Source organism: Artemia franciscana, chromosome 6 (assembly GCF_032884065.1).
Source record: "Artemia franciscana chromosome 6, ASM3288406v1, whole genome shotgun sequence".
Lineage (NCBI taxonomy): Eukaryota > Metazoa > Arthropoda > Branchiopoda > Anostraca > Artemiidae > Artemia > Artemia franciscana.
Window position 1 is genome coordinate 13624154 of NC_088868.1, and position 22277 is coordinate 13646430.

At 33.0% G+C, this 22277-nt stretch overlaps 1 protein-coding gene across 1 annotated transcript in view; it reads right to left on the reverse strand.

Annotated features, from left to right (window-relative positions):
• Positions 1 to 699: 699 nt before the first annotated feature.
• The window catches only part of LOC136028076 (probable ATP-dependent RNA helicase DDX52), an 83719-nt gene continuing 62141 nt past the window's right edge, over positions 700 to 22277 (reverse strand). Inside the window, exons 7-12 of the mRNA XM_065705685.1 lie at positions 20391 to 20594; positions 18702 to 18792; positions 14064 to 14186; positions 10573 to 10723; positions 4063 to 4138; positions 700 to 879 (exon numbers count right to left, since the gene is read on the reverse strand). Of these exons, the coding sequence (XP_065561757.1) occupies positions 717 to 879; positions 4063 to 4138; positions 10573 to 10723; positions 14064 to 14186; positions 18702 to 18792; positions 20391 to 20594 (808 nt within the window). The 3' untranslated portion in view covers positions 700 to 716. The remainder of the gene's footprint in view (positions 880 to 4062; positions 4139 to 10572; positions 10724 to 14063; positions 14187 to 18701; positions 18793 to 20390; positions 20595 to 22277) is intronic.

The window sequence follows — 22277 nt, forward strand, 5'->3', positions numbered from 1 at the left end:
GAGAGTCAAAACCCTTAAATCGCACACATAATCCAATAGAAAAGGTTGTAATAACCTCTATCTACGACCGTCATATGAAAATCCTATATCCAATTAAAACCATGAGTGGAAGGAAGTGGATTTAAAGTGAGGGATATGCATAACCTCTTTTGATATTGGACGGTCACAAAGTTTTCAGCATCTAACTTTTTGCTCGTTACTAGCAGTAGGATAAGGGACATCCTATTGCGCTTCAAATAATTTATATTCTACGGGTAACTTTCTTATCGCATGCATCTCTGAATATTTCTTTACAAAAAAATCATTTAAATTTTATATGCTGTCAAAAGACAGCGTAGGAAGTTAATTAATAAAATGTTTGTGGTCAATCGAAAAAACTTTTGAGATTTTAGTTTCTTAATAGATAGCTGGAGGATAAATGCACCTACTGCATGTAATTTTTTTTTGACATTTTTGAAACGAGAAAACTGTTTGTCACAAAGAAACAGGATGACAAAATTTTTTTTACGTTTATTGTTTATTTGTTGATTGTTACAATTGTTTATTACTATTATTATTATCATTATTATGTTATTATTATTATTGTTATTATTTGTTATTATTTATTATTGTATAATTGTTTTTGCGTTTATTTTATCAAGACGCAGCTTTCAGTCAATGTTTACCATATGGCCGAAAAATTAAGCTAAAAATAAGAGATAAAAAGAAATTAATGTTTATTCCCTTTTAAATCTTTTCTCTGGATAAGGATCTGTTGATATTCTTGCTCGTTGTGGCTGAACTTCTTTTCGCTTTCTTTTCCCCATTTTCTTCTGTTTCTTCATTTGAAGCATATATTCGGGCACTTCACATCCAGAATCTCTCATAACTTGTGCAATACTAAAAAGAAGTAATTGTCAAAAAATTAAAAAAAAAAAGCACATTGTTATATATATGCCCAAAACGGAGATCACGCTACTGAGACTTTTTTGCGCTTAGAAGACACATTTATTGATATTCCTTTAAGCACTTAAAGGCAGAAAAGCACTTAAAAGCACTTTAAGCACTTTAAGCACTTATTTAAGTAATCCAAAGTCACAATACTTTTAGAAACGTTACCGATCTGTCGCAATATTAAGACACCTGATGCCAATAATGTGAAGAAAAAAACTCCCTTCATTTCACCATGGTTACAATCTTAAGTTTGACCTTCTCCCATGTAACCTTCAAAATGTTGCGACCTTTTCCTGTTTAATCTGGTGTCTTTATACTTATTAAAATTAGACTAGGATTCATATTTTATGCTTTAAGCATTTCCGAACCACCTATGATGTTATTTTATTTTACATATAATGTTATTCATTTTATATTATTAACAGGTTATTTTATACACTGAACTGGTTGAATTTTCAGCATTCCCCTCTCAAGAACCAAAGTATTTTTTGTTCCTCGTTTTATCAAAACATGTTTTTTTTTCACATGCGCCATCTAATTTAAAAAAAAAATTAACACATTGGATACAAAATAAAGTTGAAGAATTGCAAAAAATTAAAAAAAAATTGGTGGTTTTACAATAAGACTCCCATCACGCCTTATACTATAAGAAATGACAAAACAGGAAGCTTAAGTTGGTTTCCGAGGAAAAAAAAACAATCAGCACCATTTAGCGTTTCTTAGGAAATCTTAAAGCTGTAAATACTTTTGAAATTAATTCTGTACCATGATACTCTTTTGGTATAAGTGTCATAGACCAAGCGACTAGACGCCGAGTGGGCCCCTTGGAAGAATTTTTTGCGAATTCCGTTAAAGAAACAAAAACGGAGAAACATGTACCCATTGTTTTCAAACAGTTATTATCTATTACTTACAAAAGAGAATATGCAACGGTTTTTTTTTCTGTTTAGGCCTTTCGTACGGCAGATTTCCCTGCTAGTATATTAAAAGATTCATTATATGATCTTTAATTTTCAACTTCTTCAAGGATGCATCACACCCCCCCCCCCTCCAAGAATTACATACTTGATTTACTTATTACATTTGATAGAATACAGTAAAAAATTAGTAAAAACAATTTATGAAAAAGAAAGATACAAAAACAAGAAGAACTGATTCAAAGGTAAATTTGCACAGTTTATAAGGATAAGAAGGAATAGCAGATTCAAGCAAAATAAAAAGTAGGGCCGAGAAACATAATAAAAGAGAAAAAGAACTTGTTCAAAGAAAACTTGCACAGTTTAGAAGGATAAGTAGAAATGATGGAATAAAGTGGAAGAAATAGTAAAAAATAATATAAGAAAAAGTAAGACAGAGGAAGATACAAAAAAAGCAAGAAGAACTGATTCAAAGGTAAACTGGCACGGTTTGTAAGGATAAGAAGAAATAGTGGAACAAAGCTAAAGAAATAGTAGGACCGAGAAACATAATATAAGAGAAGAAGAAGTGATTCAAAGAAAACTTATACAGTTTAGAAGGATAAACAGAAATGAAAAAAATAAAATAGAAGAGATACTAAAAACAATATAAGAAAAAGTAAGACAGAGGAAGATACAAAAAAACCAAGTGGAACTGTTTCAAAGGTAAACTTACACAGTTATAAGGATAAGAAGGAATGGTAGAATAAAGCAAAAGAAATAGAGCGAAAGCAAAACAATTTTTTTTAATTGTGGAAAAATCGTATATTTGAGGGGTTTTCACTTTTTCTTTTTGCATTTTCTTTTTTCATTCTTCTTCCTTACTCAAATCTTCGTTTTTTTATTCTGTTTTATTCAATTTGACCTTATATTTGATTTTTTCTTTATGGTATAAAAATGTGAAATGAAAACTCTAAATAGTAGAACAAAAGAAATTAACATAAGAAAAAGTGACTTATGAATAGGATTGCAGTAGACAAGGAAATTCAATAGTTCTAAAAACATACTTAAGAATTACCTACACAAAGGGAAGGTGGGGTGAATCCCCCCTGATATTGGTCTGAAGGACCACATTTCTTTCACATGTGTAGAAAAGTAAAGAGTGGATCGCTCATTGTTTTGTCAATTCGAAATTTTGCTTTAATAAACTAAAATGATTACAGTTGAAAAACTTCCTTATTTTATATTTCGCCGAAATTAATCGTTACTTCAGCGACTGAAAATTATTCTCTTTTTGCTGTGTCTTTTTTTATTCTTAGTTTTTTTTTTGTCCTGTTTTTTTTTTCTGAAACTAAATAAAACCATATTAAATATTTAAGATAAATATTAAATAAATAAAAAATTGACAAAATTATACGTTTTGTTATATGGAACTTTATAACTGCCTTATTTATTGCTTCAGTCGGCAAAATTGTGTTGAAAATAAATAGAACCACTCCAACTTATCGAAACAGTTAAACCGCCTGAAAAACAAGCAAATGTTTCCCAAAATGAGAAACAATTGAGAGCCAATTCTGGCGTCCTTTTTGTCGGTTTTCATGTTGGAAAACCATGAATTTTTAAGTTTTTCTCTTATTGTTTCTAATTATGACATTTTTATGCCATAAAATGCCATTTTATGACATTTTATGACATTTTTATCTCATTTTTTCAGTGTTGCCATGTTTAACCATGAAAATAAATAAGCATAACCGCTAAAATAGTTAATGATAGTAGCCTTAACCTCAAAAGCTGTTGAGAAAGCTTTTTGTCCGTATAAATTCAAACAGCAATAATCTGTTGATTCACAAACGTCTTGCGAATTCGCAATCGCTACGTCTTCAAAGGAATTTACACCTTCCCAAATTGTTTAATGCTGTATACTTTGTTTTTTGGCTGATTCACCCCCTTTTTTTCTTTTCTTTTTTAATTTGCCACCCACTATTAACAAAAACTGCATAATTGAACATGAGGATCTTCTTCAGTAACATTTGAATTCCAAATTTTAATACCGTAGAGGGCGTCCTTTTTTTTAAATTGAACATTTGACTACGCCTTAGATACAATAATTGATCTTTTTAATCATGCCATCAAGTTAGAACAACGAATATTTCACATCTAAAATTATTTCAAGCATTCCCTATTATTTTAATTATTTCTTCTTTGAAACTTGGCAACAAATAGTTTTATTTACCTTCTTAGATTAGTGCGATCTTCTTCAGTAAAGAAAGTTACCGCTCTTCCAGGACGACCAGCGCGACCAGTCCTACCTGAAAAAGAATTAGATTAAACTTAAAATAAAAAAAGAAAAGAAAAGAGAATGGCCAGCCAGTATCTAGAATCCAAGCTAAAAAAAAGTAAAAAAATAGATCGCTAACAATAACCTTAACATGAAATATATCAAAATAACTTCTAATATTTGTAATAGCTTATTAACTAATAAATATTAATTTGTACTTCCTGATTGTGCCAAGAAACGGATATCAGCACCGCCGATACAGGCTGTTAAGTCTAATACCTTCACATTTTTTTTACCTTTTAATATAAGTATATTGCCTTATTAACACGTTTATGAATATGTTATTATGTAACGAGTATAATAATATTACAAACTTAAATAAGTTTGGGTATTCTACAATATTAAATCTTTCAAAAACCTGCGGTTAAAAAAGATTTTTGACTAAAGGAACTCTGCTTGAAGGGTAAGTTAACAAACGCAAAAAAGTAGAAAGCAAATCAAAACCTAACATCTAGTTAAAATTTGCAAAATAATCAGTTTGGCTTTTGAACTACATGCAAAAAGATACTAAAATGATGTTTATTTTTTTCTTTCGAGGCTAAATAGTCGTTATAGATCGTAGGATTAAAGAAAAAAACACTGAAGTGTTATTCTGTGCAGTAAATTTGTTCCAAATCCCTAGTTTGAGCTAGGCGAAAGCTATTTTTTATATTTTCCAAAATAAAGGTGGAAAAACCACGCTATTAAAGTTATGTTACATAATGTGAAACTTCATTAGAAAAGCACAAGCTTTCAGAGCTTTATCCTGGGATTTTGGCTATCAACACTGCTGAGTATATAAGTCTTGTGGTAATTATTGTGGTAATGGTCTTGTGGTAATTATTGTGGTAATGGTCTTGTGGTATTTAAACCATGAAGCAATCACTGGAAAATACACACTATTGGTCTAAATGACAAATAAAATTTTAAAGAATGTTTAAAAACATAAGTGTTTTATATGGTCTTATTTGAAATCTTTTAAGACGAGTTATGAATTACAACGTTAAAGTATAAGTCAGCTGAAGTTTAGTTATTGCTTTAAAATATTTTGTGGGACATTGCCCGCCATTAAAATTCATTCATTCCTTCATCATTAACTTATTCATTCATTTGTTTGTTCGGCATTCAAATTCATTCATTATATTTCTTGGCATTAAAATGCTACTGGCTTGGTTTAGCGACAATAATTTTTTGGTATATAATGAGTATACATACTATGTGTACAGCCCCTCATAATACAATCTCTCCATACAAGAGATATTAGCAAACCAGCTCAATAAGATAAGTTTGGACCTCAGGTTATGAAAGCTATTCAATAGTTTTCTTACTTACCTTTTCTACTAAGTCTGACATCAAGACCGACACATACGAATTTTCCAGGAGCAACGTATTAGAAGTCAATAATGAGGATTTTTTTCCCAAGACAGTGAACAAACAAAACCTACTTGAATATTTCGGCCCTATATCTAAGGGCCGTCTTCAGCAAAGAAAATAATAAACAATAACACACTTACAATAAAATTTATTGGTTAAAAATCCATTTTTTAAAATAGTCTTGGCTGAAAAAGTTCAGTCTTGGCTGAACTATTCGTTAAGAAGTAATGATGCCTAGGCTATTTTAAAAAATGGATTTTTAACCAAGAACTTGTATCGTAAGTGTGTTATTGTTTATTATTTTCTTTGCTGAAGACGGCCCTTAGATATAGGGCCGAAATATTCAAAAAGGTTTTGTTTTGTTCACTGTCTTGGGAAAAAAAATTCTTTTATTATTCTCTCTTCTGCATTTGTATTATTTATTAGAAGTCAATGATCGGCATGAGACTCGTAATCTCTTCTTTCACTGCCCCCAGTCCAGAGACCAAGGAAAGTAAAAAATAAACTGACTTTTCAATCTTAATTTCCTAAATTCAATCGAATTTAAAAAACAATAAATATTAAAAACACTTGTCATTATTGTCATAAGAAATTATGAATAGCGTATATATAGGAGGGGTGGTTCAGTTCACTCACTGCAAGGACTACCTTAGGACAATGTTCTGATGTTAAACAGCACCAAAAAGTAGATTTTAGGCCCGTTTCTGCCAACAGCTGATGTAAATTCATTATTTCGACAGACAATTGCAAAATGACACCTTCAAATATAAATAATATTATTTATAATATTCAAATCTTCAAATAAATAATATTCAAATAATATTTTAAACAGTGTCTAACTTCAAGACAAAAAAGACGATATGAAACTATGAAACAAAACCCGTCCAAAGTCGTTTTTTAACAAAAAATTTGCAAAGTTGTTTTCATTCCTCAATTTTTGGAATTTCACATTTAAATCCCTTTCTACAATTTTCTACAACAAATCCTTTAATTTTTAGAAAGTTTCACTAACAACTGTTAACAATAATTTTCTGTTAGCTCGCATTAACATAAGTGTATGTAATGTTTCTTACAATATTTTAGTAGGATGGTGTATACCATGCCCTAAATCATCAAAAGTAATTTCAGGATGAAATTTGAAAAACTATTACTCATAATTTGTACATAAACATGGGAATTAGAGCCATATTTTGCATGTATTCCTGCTTAATAGCGGAATAGTTTTTCTCTGTTTTCCGAAAGATTGGGTTTCTGTAATGTATTTTTTCCACTGACCCGTTCATTCCTATGTAAAAATAATAACCAACTTGAGTTTTTTATCAGTGCGAAGAAGTCACATGTAAACATTGCTGCACTATCTAATGAAACCCCCTAAGATAAAGAAAAATGATTTCTTTTTTTAACATTTTTTTTCTAAACTATTTCCTATATTTTCTTTTTCCTAATGTTTTAAAATTGGCACCAAAGTGCAGAGCCATTCCTAGGATTGTTGGTCCCCGGGGTAAAAATTAATTAGAGCGTCCCCCTCTCGACTCCAACATAAGCAAAATAAGCCGGAACGAAGTGAAAAATTGGAAAAAAGTAGGCAATTCCACAGCCGCGGCACCCCACAAGCCACAACACCCAGGGAAACTGCCCCAGTCCTCCCTCCCCTCCTGGGGAATGGCTCTCCCACAGTGTATGGAAAACTAATAAGAAAAGAAATTCAAGTTTTCTCTCCGAAGAACAAGCAACGCCATCTAGCCCTACACGGCCAGTTTATAAAGTTGATTACTAAAATAAAAAAAAATGTTACTTGCATTTTTCTCTTTTTTTACTTTTGCTTTATATTGGGAAAGACACAAATATGTCTAGTTTCCTGTGTGGACTACCATTTTTTTATTTTTTTATTTTATCTCTGAATTGTTTTTACTTTTAAATTTGTCGGGTGGCATGTTAGGTTGATCAACCATACTTTTTTATTGCACCCTACTCTTTCATTCTTTCTTTAGTTTAAGTGGATAATAAATGACTATCTTTTCTAAGCAATTTCGCATAAAATACACAAGCATAACCTAGACTTAAACAAAAATACTGGCAATTCCTTAGAAACATATCTTTTAACTCTAACAGCTTTTCTGGGTTGACACCATTCGACCCAGCCAGAAAAAATCTATACGAACGAAACTTTAATAAAGTTCACCCAAAATGACATATATTATGTATGCATGTAAGGGCCACGACATGTGCATCTCTAATAGTTTTAAGCATAAATTTGTAGTAGACAAATAGTAGGGAAACCTCTGTTTTTTTGTTGTTTTTTTTACAAAGCAAACCTTGTTCCCTTGAAAAGTTAATACCTTACAGCCTTCGTATCGACTATCACTTCTATAGAAACATCAGAAACCATTTCTATACAATTATCAAAATACAGAGACACAATTGAACATAGAGGGTGGGATGAGAGCTATGCATTCTTTTTTTTAATTTCAACTAAAAAAATTGACTCAGTAGCGTTAGGTTGTCTAGGTTGTTTCTTTATTTTATATAATTGGGTTTTAATTGCTGTTGAATTAGAGGGTTTAATCCGTGTATTTTTAAAGTTATCAAAGGATGATGCTTTCTAAATATCGCAAAACCCAAAAGTGAGAGCCACCACCACAGTTCCCGCTTTCTAATTCTTCTCTCATAAACAACAGCCAAATGTGGGAAGCAGGTTCCAAACGTGGTCGTATGAGAACAGAATGTTAAAGGGAATTCACCGGTTGAAAACATTTTCTGTCCTTAAACAGATGTTAAAAAATTGTTGGTACATCATTTTTGAGCCGAAATTTTCGAGTTTTCCTCAAATTTCCCCTAAAGAAAATTTGGTTCTCTAGAATCTCCCTGGAAATTAACATTCGTAAATCCATAAATGTCAACAAAACTTTTCAATCCCCTATTTCAGCTAACGATAATTTCCGAGGCGTTCATTGTAGAGGCTAATCCTCACATAAAGAAATTCAAGAAAAACCCTTAAAATTTGGAAATAATGCAAGCAGTGTATAAAAGTAAGATACAATGATGCAATTGCTATTTTTTTAAGGATTGGAAAAAAAACATTTTTTTCATTTCTAAAGGGAGTGCATATGGTCTAAGATTTAAGCTTTTGCTTCCGCCTTGAGCAAAGTGAGGAGGTGATTAGGACAAGTGAGGAGATATTTCTTTACCAGAGATGGACACCTCAAAACCCATCTGCCACCTTTTTTGGGAGGAATAATTTAGCTCAAATAAGTTTTACCAATGACTGCAAAATATAACCTATCTTTTTAATAGAATTATTATAAACACTACCACTACCAACAACTCATCGCAGCACAAAGCCACCTAAGGCCAAGGCAGAAACGCGAAGCCGAGTCAGTTTCTTCATTATATCTACATCAAAGATGACCACGCCATGCTTTGCAACAGCATAGCAAAACTCCCCGATTGGAATGAGGGGATAAGTCTCGAAAAAAGATAGAGAGAAAAAAATCAGCAGCAATTGGAGAAATTATTAAATAATTCCTCAGAGCCTGATTGATTGAAGAGGTAGAAAATTTAATAAAAAAAGTATGAAGGTAGAAAATTTTACAGAGTCCGATTGAAGAGGTAGTTGACATTGCTCGTATTTCAGGAGAAGTGCACATTATAATTCAACTTAAATCTTCAATATGAGAGAATTATCATGGTGATGAGAGCCACGTTTGTAGACTGCAGATCTGCTATTTAACTGCATGGAGCAATATTCGTCTTCGTGTGAGTCTAGCCCAACACATTTCGCGAAATTTTGTTTATGTGGACAAGACAACGGTCCATACCAAACACGCCCAAAGCCAAAGAGCAAAAATTGATAAAGAAGCGAGGATCAACGGAAAAGGAGGGGAGAGACAACAGTGAACCTTTTTTGAACAAAAGGCGCAACAACAGCGCTTGCAAGCCTAAAAAAGACATATGTCTTTAAAAGTTTTTGGATGAGGTGCACAATTCCAACAAAAAGTATTAGATTAAAGCATTTTTCTTCTTCATCATCCTTTTGGAAGCAAAAAACCTTGAGGTTCTATCTTAAGGGCTGGACTCACGTAGCTTTCAGTGCCAATTTGCAATGAAAACGGAGCCGTCTTTAAAAATTGGGGTATTTTGGTATCCCATTTTGAAAAGTAGATATCCTTAAACTAAACTACTTAAACTATTTTAGGGTCCCATTGGCCCCAGAATTCGCGATTTTCCAAGCCACCAAGAAGTATTTTTACCTCTTTGTCAGGTCCCGTTTTAGAATTAGAAACTGTAATAAGAAAACCACCTAAGAAATATCACCTGCAAAACATAAGTTGAAGCACTAGGAATTGATTACCCAGCTTTCGGAGCCAATTTGCAATGAAAACTGTGCTTGAAATACTTTTTTGGTTTTTGGTGCCGATTTACATAAGCAGCGCCAAATTTCATTACAATCATTAAAAAAATTCGCTTCAGCTGGAAAGAACTAAACAATAATAGTGATAGTTAAGTATTTAATAATAAAAGACCTTTATGATTTCATAATGAAAAATTTTGAAATTTAGTTAAATTTTGTTAAAGAAATAGAATTTTAAATATTAAAATCTTCATTATAAAATAAATTAATGATAATAGTAAAAGAACCAACTAATAAGCTGAGATCAATCATGCAACAATCTATAACCTACAGTAGACTAATGGTGTCCATGATGTTTAGTTTTGAAAATCTCGCGAAAATGGAAATTTTTTTGTACTGCTATCATTTGCCCACTCAGCACCTGAAATCGGTGCTCGAAAAAATCTACGTGTATCCAGCTCTTTAATCCGTTTTTTTTAGGTGATTGAGGCAAGAAATCCTTGCCGCATATCAAAACAGAAGAATATTCGAATTAACCAAATGAATATAGTCTACTCTATTCATATTTACCTATTTTACATATTTACATACCTATTTTACATATTTACATACCTATTTACCTATTACATATACCTATTTACATATTTGTCTATATTATTCATATGTACCAAATGAATATAGTCTACTCTATTCATATTTACCTATCCTATGAATATAGCTGATAGCACTGCTTGGGAAGTCGTAGTTGATGACTAAATTTACTCCTTTGAAGTCGATACCTCTGCCCATCAGTTCTGTAGAGATAAGAATCCAAATCTTTCCAGTGCGAAATCCTTTGACAATATTCTCTCTCTAGAGGAACAAAAATTCGTTAAACGGAAATAAATGAAATTATACAGGTAAGGTAGAGTGTCATCTCAATACCTACATCTGATGATAGAACATAAATGAATAGTTCATAAAAAAAACAGGCAAATTAGTGAAATCGGAACATTGTAGAATGATACAAATTCTCGAGGTTCTATTTACATAAAGGAAATTGAGAAAGTCCTGCGTTAAAGGTTTCTCAATCGATACTGTATTTCCTCTCCTCTGTCATTCCCTGTATCTCTCTGCGTCACTTTACCTGTATATTCTTTTGCTTTCTATCTTTGTCTCTTTCTTTCTCTCAATCTCTCTCTTCTCTCCCTCCTTTTCTATCTCTGCGTCCCCTTACCTATATATTCTTCTACAGCACAAATAAACATAACTCGTAATCAGATGTTAAAATCAGATTGAAAGGCTTGTTTGTAAAGTCAGATGTACGTACGAAATACTATGGCAGATAAATCAAACATGAAAAGGAAATTTTTTAGCAAAATAACGAAAAAAAAACCCAAAAGCATCGATTCCACAGCTTTCAGGTAGCAAATGAACTATTCAGACTTCCAATGGATCAAGTTAATTAAAAACGAAATAGAAAAAATCCTTGCTGGTTTGATTTATATGAATTAGCGTACTCGTTTCTGTACGTTTCACTTACTCGTTTCTGTATGGAGAATCCTTTTTAAGAACCCTTTAAGACGGACTTAGCCTAATTCATTCGATGTCTTCAATTGAACTTTTTCATTACTCTTTATTTTTACGAATATCCTTGAATACAATCCATTATCTCCACCCCGAAATAAACACAAACAAAGAAACTGAAAATGAACTTAATGAGTCGATTATGAACAGTTTGGGATGATTTTCTCCTACAATTAATACAGTTGATATGTTAAATGTGTATAAAACAGTCCTTATTTCGAGCTGAATGTTTCTATTTCTTATAAATCGAAAAAAAAAACGCACCATCATAACCAAGATCACTGAAAAAAAAAATAATTGTGGACTGACAGTTTGAAATACATATACTGATATTTACTCCATAAATTCTTAATAATTTTGGACTCATTAAAGCTTTAAAGAAAAGTGAAAACATTTAAAATGTATTTTGTATTCAGTAAGGTGCAAAGTATGTTCTGGTCTTCAGAAGGCATGGGGTGTCAGGCCTACTCATGCTTAGTTTCTGCTCATTTTGAGTTTGACTCGGTTATTTATTGTAATTTCTATTAGTTTTGGGTTTGATTGATGTATTCATGGGGATTTGTGTTTGTTTTGCTTGAAAAATTATTTGACTTTGAATCTGCTCATTTTTCGTTTAGTGCAGCTCTTTACTTTTCTTTGAGTAACTTATTTTGTGGAAACGGTTTTTTGAGATTAATTCTGTTTCTTTTTATTGACATAGTCTTTTTCATGGGAAAAGGAAAGAACCCTTTTGACAATCTTGACACACATAGGTTTAACTTAGTTTTGTACCTCCTCAAGTTTTCCAAAGAAATAAAACTTAATACCCATCCCAAGAGATTGTATCCATTCTCTTTTGACAACTTGGATGAACTTACACTCTTTGAGTCTATTTTAATTGCAAGAACATAAGAAGTAATAGTAGTAACCCTGAAAGTTTCAAGTTAATACCCTCAGTCATTTTTGGAATATTGCTGACACGTCTTTTTGACAACCAGCATTCACACAGTGCCCTTTGCTGTAGTTTTAAAGTAAAATAAACTTTCCATGAAAGTTTCCGTTTTATACCCTATCCTAGGGCATATCCTTTATACCCTATACCTAGTAGAAGTAATAGTAGGAAAAATATGAGCAGCATTAGTGCTAACAATAGTAGCATTAGTAGTAAGCAGTAACGGTATTCACACTCTGCCTTTTTGGTCTAGTACAACAGCCCCTCCTCATGCCCTGGTAGTTTCTACTTAATACTTAAAGTCGTAGTAACAGCAGTAGCAGCATGGACAGTGCCTTTTGAGCAGAAGCTATTTCTGAAAAATTGTTCATACATCCCCTTGGAAACCTGAATATACACAGTGTGATTTCATTTACTTCAACACACCCTAAATGTTTCATGAAATTTTCACCTTAATACCCTTAACCTCAGTAGGTGTAGTAGTCATAGATGTCGTAATAGTAATAATAGTGGTAACATGCCCATAATGCCTTCTGGTTAGTTCAAGGTCACCCTCGACATGTTCTTGGTCAAATGATCATACCCCTCATCATTCCCTTAACGTTCCAACTTAATACCCGCAAGCATTCCAAAGTTTCCACTTTTTGACAGCCTGTATGGAGATAACCTATTTTGATTTAGTTCAAAACTCCCCTCAACGTCCTTTGAATGATTTACTTAAATACACTTGGTCTTTTCGAACACCAAAGGTCAAACATGCCTTCTTTCCCAATAACAAATACTATGTATAAGCAATGAGCAAATTGCACAACTGTATAGGGTTGACATACCCAATATCCCAAGAAACATAGTTACTGGGTCTTTCAACTATGCTGAGCAAAATGGCTATAGATATAGTTACCGAACGGTTCTAGTCTTCTGAAAAAAGGCTGCCTCAAAATTTTGACTAAACGTGTTTGGAGAATAAATGGGTTTGGGCAGAGGGCTACTTGCCCTCCAATCACTTTCGACTCTTAATAAGACACTAGAACTTTCAATCGAATGCGCTCCTTGAAAAGTTCCCATGATATTGCTATTTATGATAGCGCTTCGCTGCCTATGATAGTGCTTATATGCTCTTTTGAAAACCTGCATGCATATAGTTTTTTGTTTAACTGAAACTCCTCCTAAATATTCTATAAAAGTTTCACCTTAATCACCTTAGCGTCATTAGTTAAACCAAATGTAGCAGTGGTCAAGTTTTGTTTTTACCACCGTAGTTAAAAATAAGAATAGTCTAATTTACCTGCAATGGAGTTCTGTAGTCTTCTAACTTTTTCCGAAGATAAACAGTAAATTATGTTCGAAATTATTAAGCTCTCCATTTATTTATTATTATTTTCCGTCTCTATCTCTATTATTATTATTATCTGTTATTATTATCTTTTATCTACTATTATTATTACCTATTACTATCTCTAATATTAATAAGCTCTCTATTTATTATTAATTTTGACCGCTGAAGTAAAAACACCAAGTTCAGAAATCGACTTTCCTTCATTTCATTTATTACTTTAATTACTTTCTTTAGTTACGTTTTATTATTTACGGTACGCTTTATTATTTTAGTCACGTTTATTATTTAGTTATGTTTTATTATTTTAGCTACGTTTTATTTTTACCCGCACAAACAAAAACAGGAATAATATAATTTACCTGTACTTGAGTTCTGTCCGCATGAATGACATCCACATTTATTCCGTCATATATCAACTCGTTAAATAGTTCCTTGGCCCTCTCTTTAGACTCTACGAAAACCAGTACAGGAGGTGTCAATCCCTGAAAACAAATTAATCTCTATGCCAAGTTCCATTATTCGTGAATGATAAAAAGAAATAAAAGTAGAAACCCTTTCCACTAAAGATACAAGAAATACCAACCTCAAAGCTAAAACAATAGTGCCATTTGAAATTCCAATTAAAATACCATAATAATTACCATATACTATATTAATTGTAATACTACTACAGTAACAATAATAACATGATTTACCATCTTACAATATTAAATACTACATACCTAATAACATTCTCTGTTGTAAAAGGTGAATTCTTCCTTAATTCACCAAGTAAATAGTAAGAATATCTTTGTCTTGGGATGGATTTTGACTTTTTAAACATGCTTTTAGTATTTTGAGCGCGTTTCGGCGTCACAATCGTTACTTATTCAACTAACTCCTTTGGATATATTTACACTACCATCTAGTTAAGACGAAAGCAAAATTCTTCATTTGATAGATGGCGATATCAGCAGTGTTTAGATGCAGGCCTTTTTTGACAATCCAATGCTGACTTGCATCTGCACATTCTTTCCAGAGTTCTCTGAGAGCTTGTCAAATAGAAGTAACTATGGAAGTTCACCCGAGTAAAGCTGAAGTAAGTATTCTTCAAAACAGAAATAGATTTATAAGCAAAAATAATACAAAAAAATCTGACGTTAATTTTTTTTTTAATTTGGTGCTCGAAAAAATGTCAATTAAATATTTTGAAATAATCAAAACTGCACACAAAATTTAGGAAAAGAATTTTTCGGGAGTAATAATAATTCATTGGTTGGTACAAAAGCACCTAGCAGAAGATAGCGAAAACAAAGGGTTCAGATAAAAAGGACTGAAGCTGTAGCCTTTTACTACCACCATAAAGTTTCTTTTCCTTTCAAGTAATTTATTTTTCCTCCTCCCTTGCCATTTGAGTACACTCTTTTTTCGCTGGTTTCCCTGCTACGTTGCCAAAAAGAACGATTTTTCGCAACTTACTATCCTTTTTGCGTAAAATACGACCAAACCATCGTAACTTTTTTTTTTCAAAACAGTCAAAAGTCGTTCAAAACAGTTTCAAAAGTCGTTCAAACGAGCGCTTAGAAATGTCCTCTTTGACAATTCCACTAGGTAATATCTAGTATGTATTTCTCAATTTTTGGAAGTACCAATGTTTCAAAGCAATACTTGATAAATGTTCACTTAAGAATTTCGTCAAGAATTAAGGATTTCTGATGGATCCTTGAGGAATTCCGACTATTTCTCATTTTTCAAAGTACCAACATTTCAAAGAAATATTGGATAAATGTTCACTTACGAATTTCTTCAAAAAATTAAGGATTTCTGACCAAGGGTTTTTATTTGAAGTTTTCCTAATATCACCAGGTACTTTCCCTTTATCAAGAAACATGTTCATGGTTTTTAGCATCTTAGTTTATAACTAAAATAATTCGAAAAATTATTTAGCTTTAGCATTTTCCAACTTTTGTAATGGTATTTTCAACTTTTACATACTAAATGACGTTTTAGTCCTCTTAGTTTTTTCTTTATCATTTTTTTTAGTAATAATAATTTATTATAAAAAACAGAGACAAAATCAATTGGTAGCACACCAAAAGCGTCACTTGCAAATGTGTACTACTAATAAAAAGAAGAAAAAAAAAACAATTTCAAACATATTCTATAAGAAGTTGGAGGTTTGAGACCGTGTATCGAAAAAAACCTATATCCATATTTCATACACAGTAAAACTACATACTGTCATGATCCCAAAGCAAAAAAAAACTTGTACATTCATCATCATTTTTAATTCCATCAATCTAAATCTCTTTCGAAGGTATACTTACCAGGCAGCCCCACAAGTAAAACAGATTTAAATCGACTAATGGGTAATTCCTTGTTGCTTGAGATAAACTTATCACAGTTGATTCGCGCCACCCCAACAGCTACATATATATAAAAATAAGTTGTTTGTGTGTTTGTGTGTCGAGTGACGTCACTGTCTGCATATGACGTCTGAATTATTTCATCACATACCAATTAAAAACGAATGTATTCAAGCCGAAGTAGCTCAGTTATATAACTATCTGTGTTGGCGCAGTGGGTTTGACCTTAGCGTGGTAATACGGGACCCAGAGATCGAACCATGCTGCAGGAATGCACTACAGGGCTGACGCAGGGATCTTAGTAGTCAAGAAGCGTCGTTAATCCGATACAAACACAAATACAGTAGCTAAGTTGGTAAAGCGTTATGTTCCCGGTTCTAGGTCCGAGAGGTTCCAGGCTCGAACCTTGGCTTTAGCATTAATACAAAAGAGAAAAAAACTAAAAAAGATAAAAACTACGAAAAAAACTAAAAAGAAAATACTAAAAAAAACTAAAAAAGCTAAAAAACTAAAAACAGGGTAAAAAACTAAAAACTAAAAAAGTAAAAAAACTAAAAAAGGTAAAAACTATAAAAAAACTAAAAAGAAAAAACACTAAAAACTAATAAAAAAAACTAGAAAAACTAAAAACTGAAAAAGAAAAACTGAAAACTGAACTAAAAAAAGTAAAAAAAAAACTGACAAGTAAAGGAGAAAAAGAAAACGAAAAAGAAAAAAAACTAAAAAAGGTAAATGTATTCAAGCCGAAGTAGGTGAGTTGGTAAAGCGTTATGTTCCAGGTTCTAGGTCCGAGAGGTTCCAGGTTCGAACCTTGGCTTTAGCATTAATACAAAAGAAGAGAAAAAACTAAAAAACAAAAAAAAACAAAAAAAAATAAAAAACAGGTAAATACTACTAAAAAAAACTAAAAAAGGGTAAAAACAGCAAAAAAACTAAAAAAAAAAACAAACTAAAAACTAATAAAAAAAAAGTAAAAACTGAAAAAGAAAAAACAAACTAAAAAAAGGAAAAAAACTGAAAAATAAAGGAGAAAAAGAAAACTAAAAAAAATAAAAATAAAAAAAAGAGAATATAAATGACGACCGGGACACTCAAAGAGAAATTACAGACTGGGACATCGGGACACAAATGACGACTGGGACGTGTGTGTCGACTGACGTCATGTTTGTGTGTCGACTGACGTCATGTTTGTCGACTATAAATGACGACTGGGACACAGGGACACAACTACAACGGGTACGCCGGGGGGCACAGGGGGATATATAAGGCCAAGAGTTTACTTGGCACTGAAGTCAGATTGATCCCCCCTGTTGTCACATTTAAGAGCATCTCCCTTCTTAAGCAGTTTGACTAGAATACCTCTATTCCAATCACGTGGGACTTTTCCCATGCTCCAAACCGCTACTAGGAGAGCAGTCAATACATTTAAGTAGGCTCGAAGGGATGTCTTCAGCATCTCAGCCGTTATCCCATCGACTCCCGATGCACGCCATCTTTAAGCTTTTTAATAGCTGTTTCTACATCTACAGTGCTTGGAGGATAAGCTCTTACGTCAATTTGTAAAAATAGGATGTCAGGTACAGTTTATCGGTCATGGAGTGGGGGACAATTAATTATATTTTCAAAATGGGACGCCCATTTTTCGTCTACTTTCTTAGGATCTGAAATTATGTTCCCGTTTTTATCTTTAACAAGTGATGAGCGGTTCACTTTTTTCCAACTATCTCAATGGTTAGTCGGTAAACCATCCTGGAGTCACATTTCTTTGCAGCCTCTTCGGCAAGTGCTGCTTTCTCTTCTATCTGGTTTCGCTTGTCTCTTCTTGTACTCTTTTTGACAGCTTTATCCTCTTCTTTACAGCGTAGCTGCAGACACTATTTATCTTTAGGTCTTTAGTTCCTTTCGCAGTGATTCCGGGGGCCTGCAGGGGTCGTCATCAGGGAGGTTGAAGTATCCGAGGCTATTGTTAACGTTTCAGTTACAGTTAGTTTTCCCAAGTGAAAACTAACCGCTAAATCCAATAAAGTGACACAAATAGTAAAAAAAAAAAATAATACTTCTCGTGACAATAATAAGAACAAAAAACTGGAACGACTTTGAGCAAAAAAAAGGACAAAGGAGGCTACCCCGGCACAGCAAATTCCAAAAAAATTCAGTGCTAAAATATTCCAAGTGTAGAAAACAAAAATAAAAATATATCCCAAAAGTTAAGTGACTAAAACTGGATCACTAAACTTGGATCACTTCCCACAATTCAACAGGGCCACTAAACAATTAAATAACAATTTCTGTTGAGAGTTATGATAACTTTCAGGCAATACTAGTACTAATAGTACAGTAAATTAGTAATAGTATAACCTAAAGAAAGAAAGTTGATTTGGTTCATTGTTTCTCTACAACATAATCAAATGTTTTTAGGGCACAATACCAACTGCAGTACTATATCGCCCAGTTCGTAAATTGTGACTTGACTCATGACTGCAGTGAAGTAACTGAGTGATTGAATATTCTGATAAGTTAGTCCGTCACCGCTTTGAAAAAAAAATATAAGTTGACTGTGTCTGCATTAAGCATGATGGAGGAATATTTATGGCAAAGTAGTTCAAGCTAAAGAAAAGAAAATTTGAAGAACAATGGTGAAGGAATACTTACTTTTATTAAAAGGTTTCGGAATGCCATCAACTTTCCAGATTCACTTCCAACAAAAACAAGCTCTTGACCTACGATATCAGTGGCAGCGTTTCTAGAAAAAACAAGAAGATTAAAAAAACGTTAGAAATTGCGAACAGGATAGGAATGAAATGAACTTTTTTGGTTGAGGGGGAAGACTTTTTTTGATAAGATTGAGTTTTAGATGGGTAGTAATTTCATAGTACGTGAATGGTCTATCAACACTATTAATTATTTAAACTTTGTTGCAGAATTAGAAGCATTGTAAAAATCGCCAGCAAAAACCAACCTAGGAATAAAATATATAGCAAATAAAAAAACAAAGCACATAAACAATCCTAATATTTAAATGACAATACCTAACACGTAGATTAATACAACACTTTTTTCCAAAGAAAAAAATGGGCAATTTAACTGCTTCTTAGTCAATCCTAAATTAAAATAATTGATACTTGAACATCAAGTAACAGTAAATCCTCAAGCAATTTGTCCAGTGCAATTTCCTTCAATCCATTTTCTTTTTTTTCAAACAAGGATTAAGTCTTAAAAAAATCAAAAATTCAAACCAAAAACTAAAATTTACAAAATGCGAAAGAACTAAGATGAATTTACTCCAAATATACGTTAGTTGAAGCTGTCTAAAAACATCATTTCTATAGACTATTTGGTCTAAGCGATCTAGAGAGTAGTTCAAACCATAATAGTATATCCTGACAAGAACACTCAGGCTAGTAAAACAGATTTCAAAGAAGTCAGGCCTAAAGTTAGAAACTATAATAGTAAAAGGGGACGATTGTTTTTATACGGCTTTAGCATTTATATCCAGTGAAAGTTGCTCTCGATTGTCTGGAAAAAAGGAAAGTTGCTCTCGATTATCTGGAAAAGAGCAACTGTAAAAATGCTGCATGTAGAGACAAGGCCAAGCTCAGGGATTCTGCGGGTGGTTCTAAGCACATTCAGATTAGAGAGTGATTCAAGTCTTCTACAAAAAAGAAAAGGTTTGCAGGGTTTATCAAAGTCAGTAGAAGAATTCGAGCGAAGAGCAGAAAAATGGGTGTGATGCTGGTGGTTTTAAGGATTACCTTATAGGAATATATAAGGGAAAAATAAATCAGAATAAGTTTGCCCTCTTTAGTTGTATTTAAAAGAGGTTTTCAGACGTCATCGCTGCAGCACCAATGCGAGACGAATGGAGAGGCTTTGTCGACGCCCTATGCGCCACCGATGGCTCTGGAGGAACTAAGGTCTAAGGTAAGGTTTTCACCTTAAGGATGGATTATAGCTCCTAAAAGATATTGTTTAGGGGATTGATGCTAGCTTGTCCAAATTTTTGATTATCGATTACATTGTAGTTTGTATTTTTTGGCCCAAGTAAAGATAAAAAATAAATATTCATGCCCCAAGGATAAAGCAAATTGGAGACTTTGCTCCTTCGTTCATTCCGAAGTCTAATGATTTAGAATTTTACCTTTATTTCTAAGCTTTCAATAAAGAGAGCCTCTTCTTTTCTACTTTGCAGAATCATCCCTACCCATAAACCTCCAAAAATGAAAAGAACCTCTTTCCAATAAAACTATTTAAGCATGAATCTACCTTCAAAGGGAAAAATAGCTGAAACCAGAGCAATAATTCAAAAGGCCAAAAACGTCTAAGATCCAAAAATTCACTTACTTTGCACCAACCGTCACCATCACAACATTATCCAAGTTTAATTTGCACCATTGTTCGACATCATAAGCAAAAGTTGCACTGAATAAGGCTCTTCGAACCTGTGTTGACTGGCATGCCCGGTAGATGGTAGCCAATTGGTCTCTAAAACCTTTCGGACCGTCTTCAAATAGCTTATCTGATTCATCAACCACCAACCACTCAACGCTACAAAGATTAAATTCTATCAACTGTACTTTATAAGAGTAAATTCTTTAACTGTAAATTATATTTTTAGAGGGGCTAAGCTATGGAATACGTTAAATGAGAATATTAAAAATAATAATTTCAGTGAATTTAATAGGCTGTTGAAGAATGAATTGTTTTCTAAATATCAGTTCAATGTTTAATGTAACAGGATGCATAGTTGATAGATTAAATTGGTATTAAATCATAAGTGTGTTATTTTTATTGAGATGTGTTAAGGAAGGAGTTGAGTGTTAAGCGAGTGGTAGCAGGGTATATGATGTTGTAAGTTTTGTTTTGTTTTTAAACCCCCTTCTGAAGTTAATGCTAAGTTATTCTTTTTTTTTTCTTTTTTTTGATTATCCCTCCTCCATATCATGCTGTGGTATTTGGAGTGAATGTGTTTATTTTAAGTTTTTTGTCAATAATTGCTATTAAACAAATACAAGAAAAATATGGAAAAGAAAATGATCGTATCAGCAGCACGCTCTCTGCCACCAGGGCCATATCACAGTGCACCCATCTCACACCACGCGAGGTAAACTTCCACAACGCATGGGAGGCACATTAAGATATTCATGATTTTTGGATGGTTGACCCCATTGGATTACATAAGAAGCTTGACTCGGGCTCAACTCGGTAGAAAGAAAGCAAGTGAAAAACCAAAGCTGCTGGAAACTTTCAGTCAGAATCATTCCCCTGACCGTTGCAAATACCAAAACTATCAAACATTTCAGCTCACTTGAACATATCACTTGAAAACAAGCAATTGAACATAACGATAAAAACAAGAAACATCGAAAAACCAGTACAGTATAAATTTGAAAAGAACACGGAATACTACAGTTTTTCCTTCCTGCGATAGGGACTAATTTTTACAAAAGGGGATGTCACCCTCTCAATAGCGAGTGCAAAGCTCAGTTCTGTTAGGAACCTATAAATCCTCCCACCATTGCTGACCGGTTGCTACCCCGAGGCAAGACACCTAGCTAAGCCCATGCTCACCTACTTCTTTTTTATAGAATACAGTCAGGCACCATAAAATTTAAAGCCATCCACAGATAAAAATACGCATATGAGCAGTTAATCACCAGATCGCTTATTCATTTATACAATTTTTCTTTTTTTGCAAATTATAAAAATCCGGCAAATTATATGAAAAACAAAAAGTAACTGTGAAATGAATAGCATAATCTCTGTATTTATGTAGACAGATATAGATACCCTCCTAGTCTGCATCAATGCTTAACGTCAATGGCCTTACCTGTGTCACATTACGGTGCAAGGATTTATTCTAGGAAGACCGCCGTTTTCTGTAACTCTTTAAAAATACACGTCAAAATTCAACTTTAAAAAATCATGAATATAGCACTAGATACATAAAGAGTCGCCAATCTATTAGAAGACGGGGGGGGGAAGTCATCAAAAATCCCAGAAATTCAAACTGAAAATACGCACGAAACAAGAAAACCTGGACATCTCTTAAGACATTAAAAAACCTGGGGGGGGGGGGGGTTAAGAAAAAATGGCGAAATCAAAAGTAAATAAGCAAGAAACTAGAAAAATTTGAAAGAGAAGAACAAGAAACTAGAAAAAATTCGTAGGGTTCAAGCTTATTACAAGGCGCTACACACTAGAGTGTGTCCTGATCACACTCAGGATATC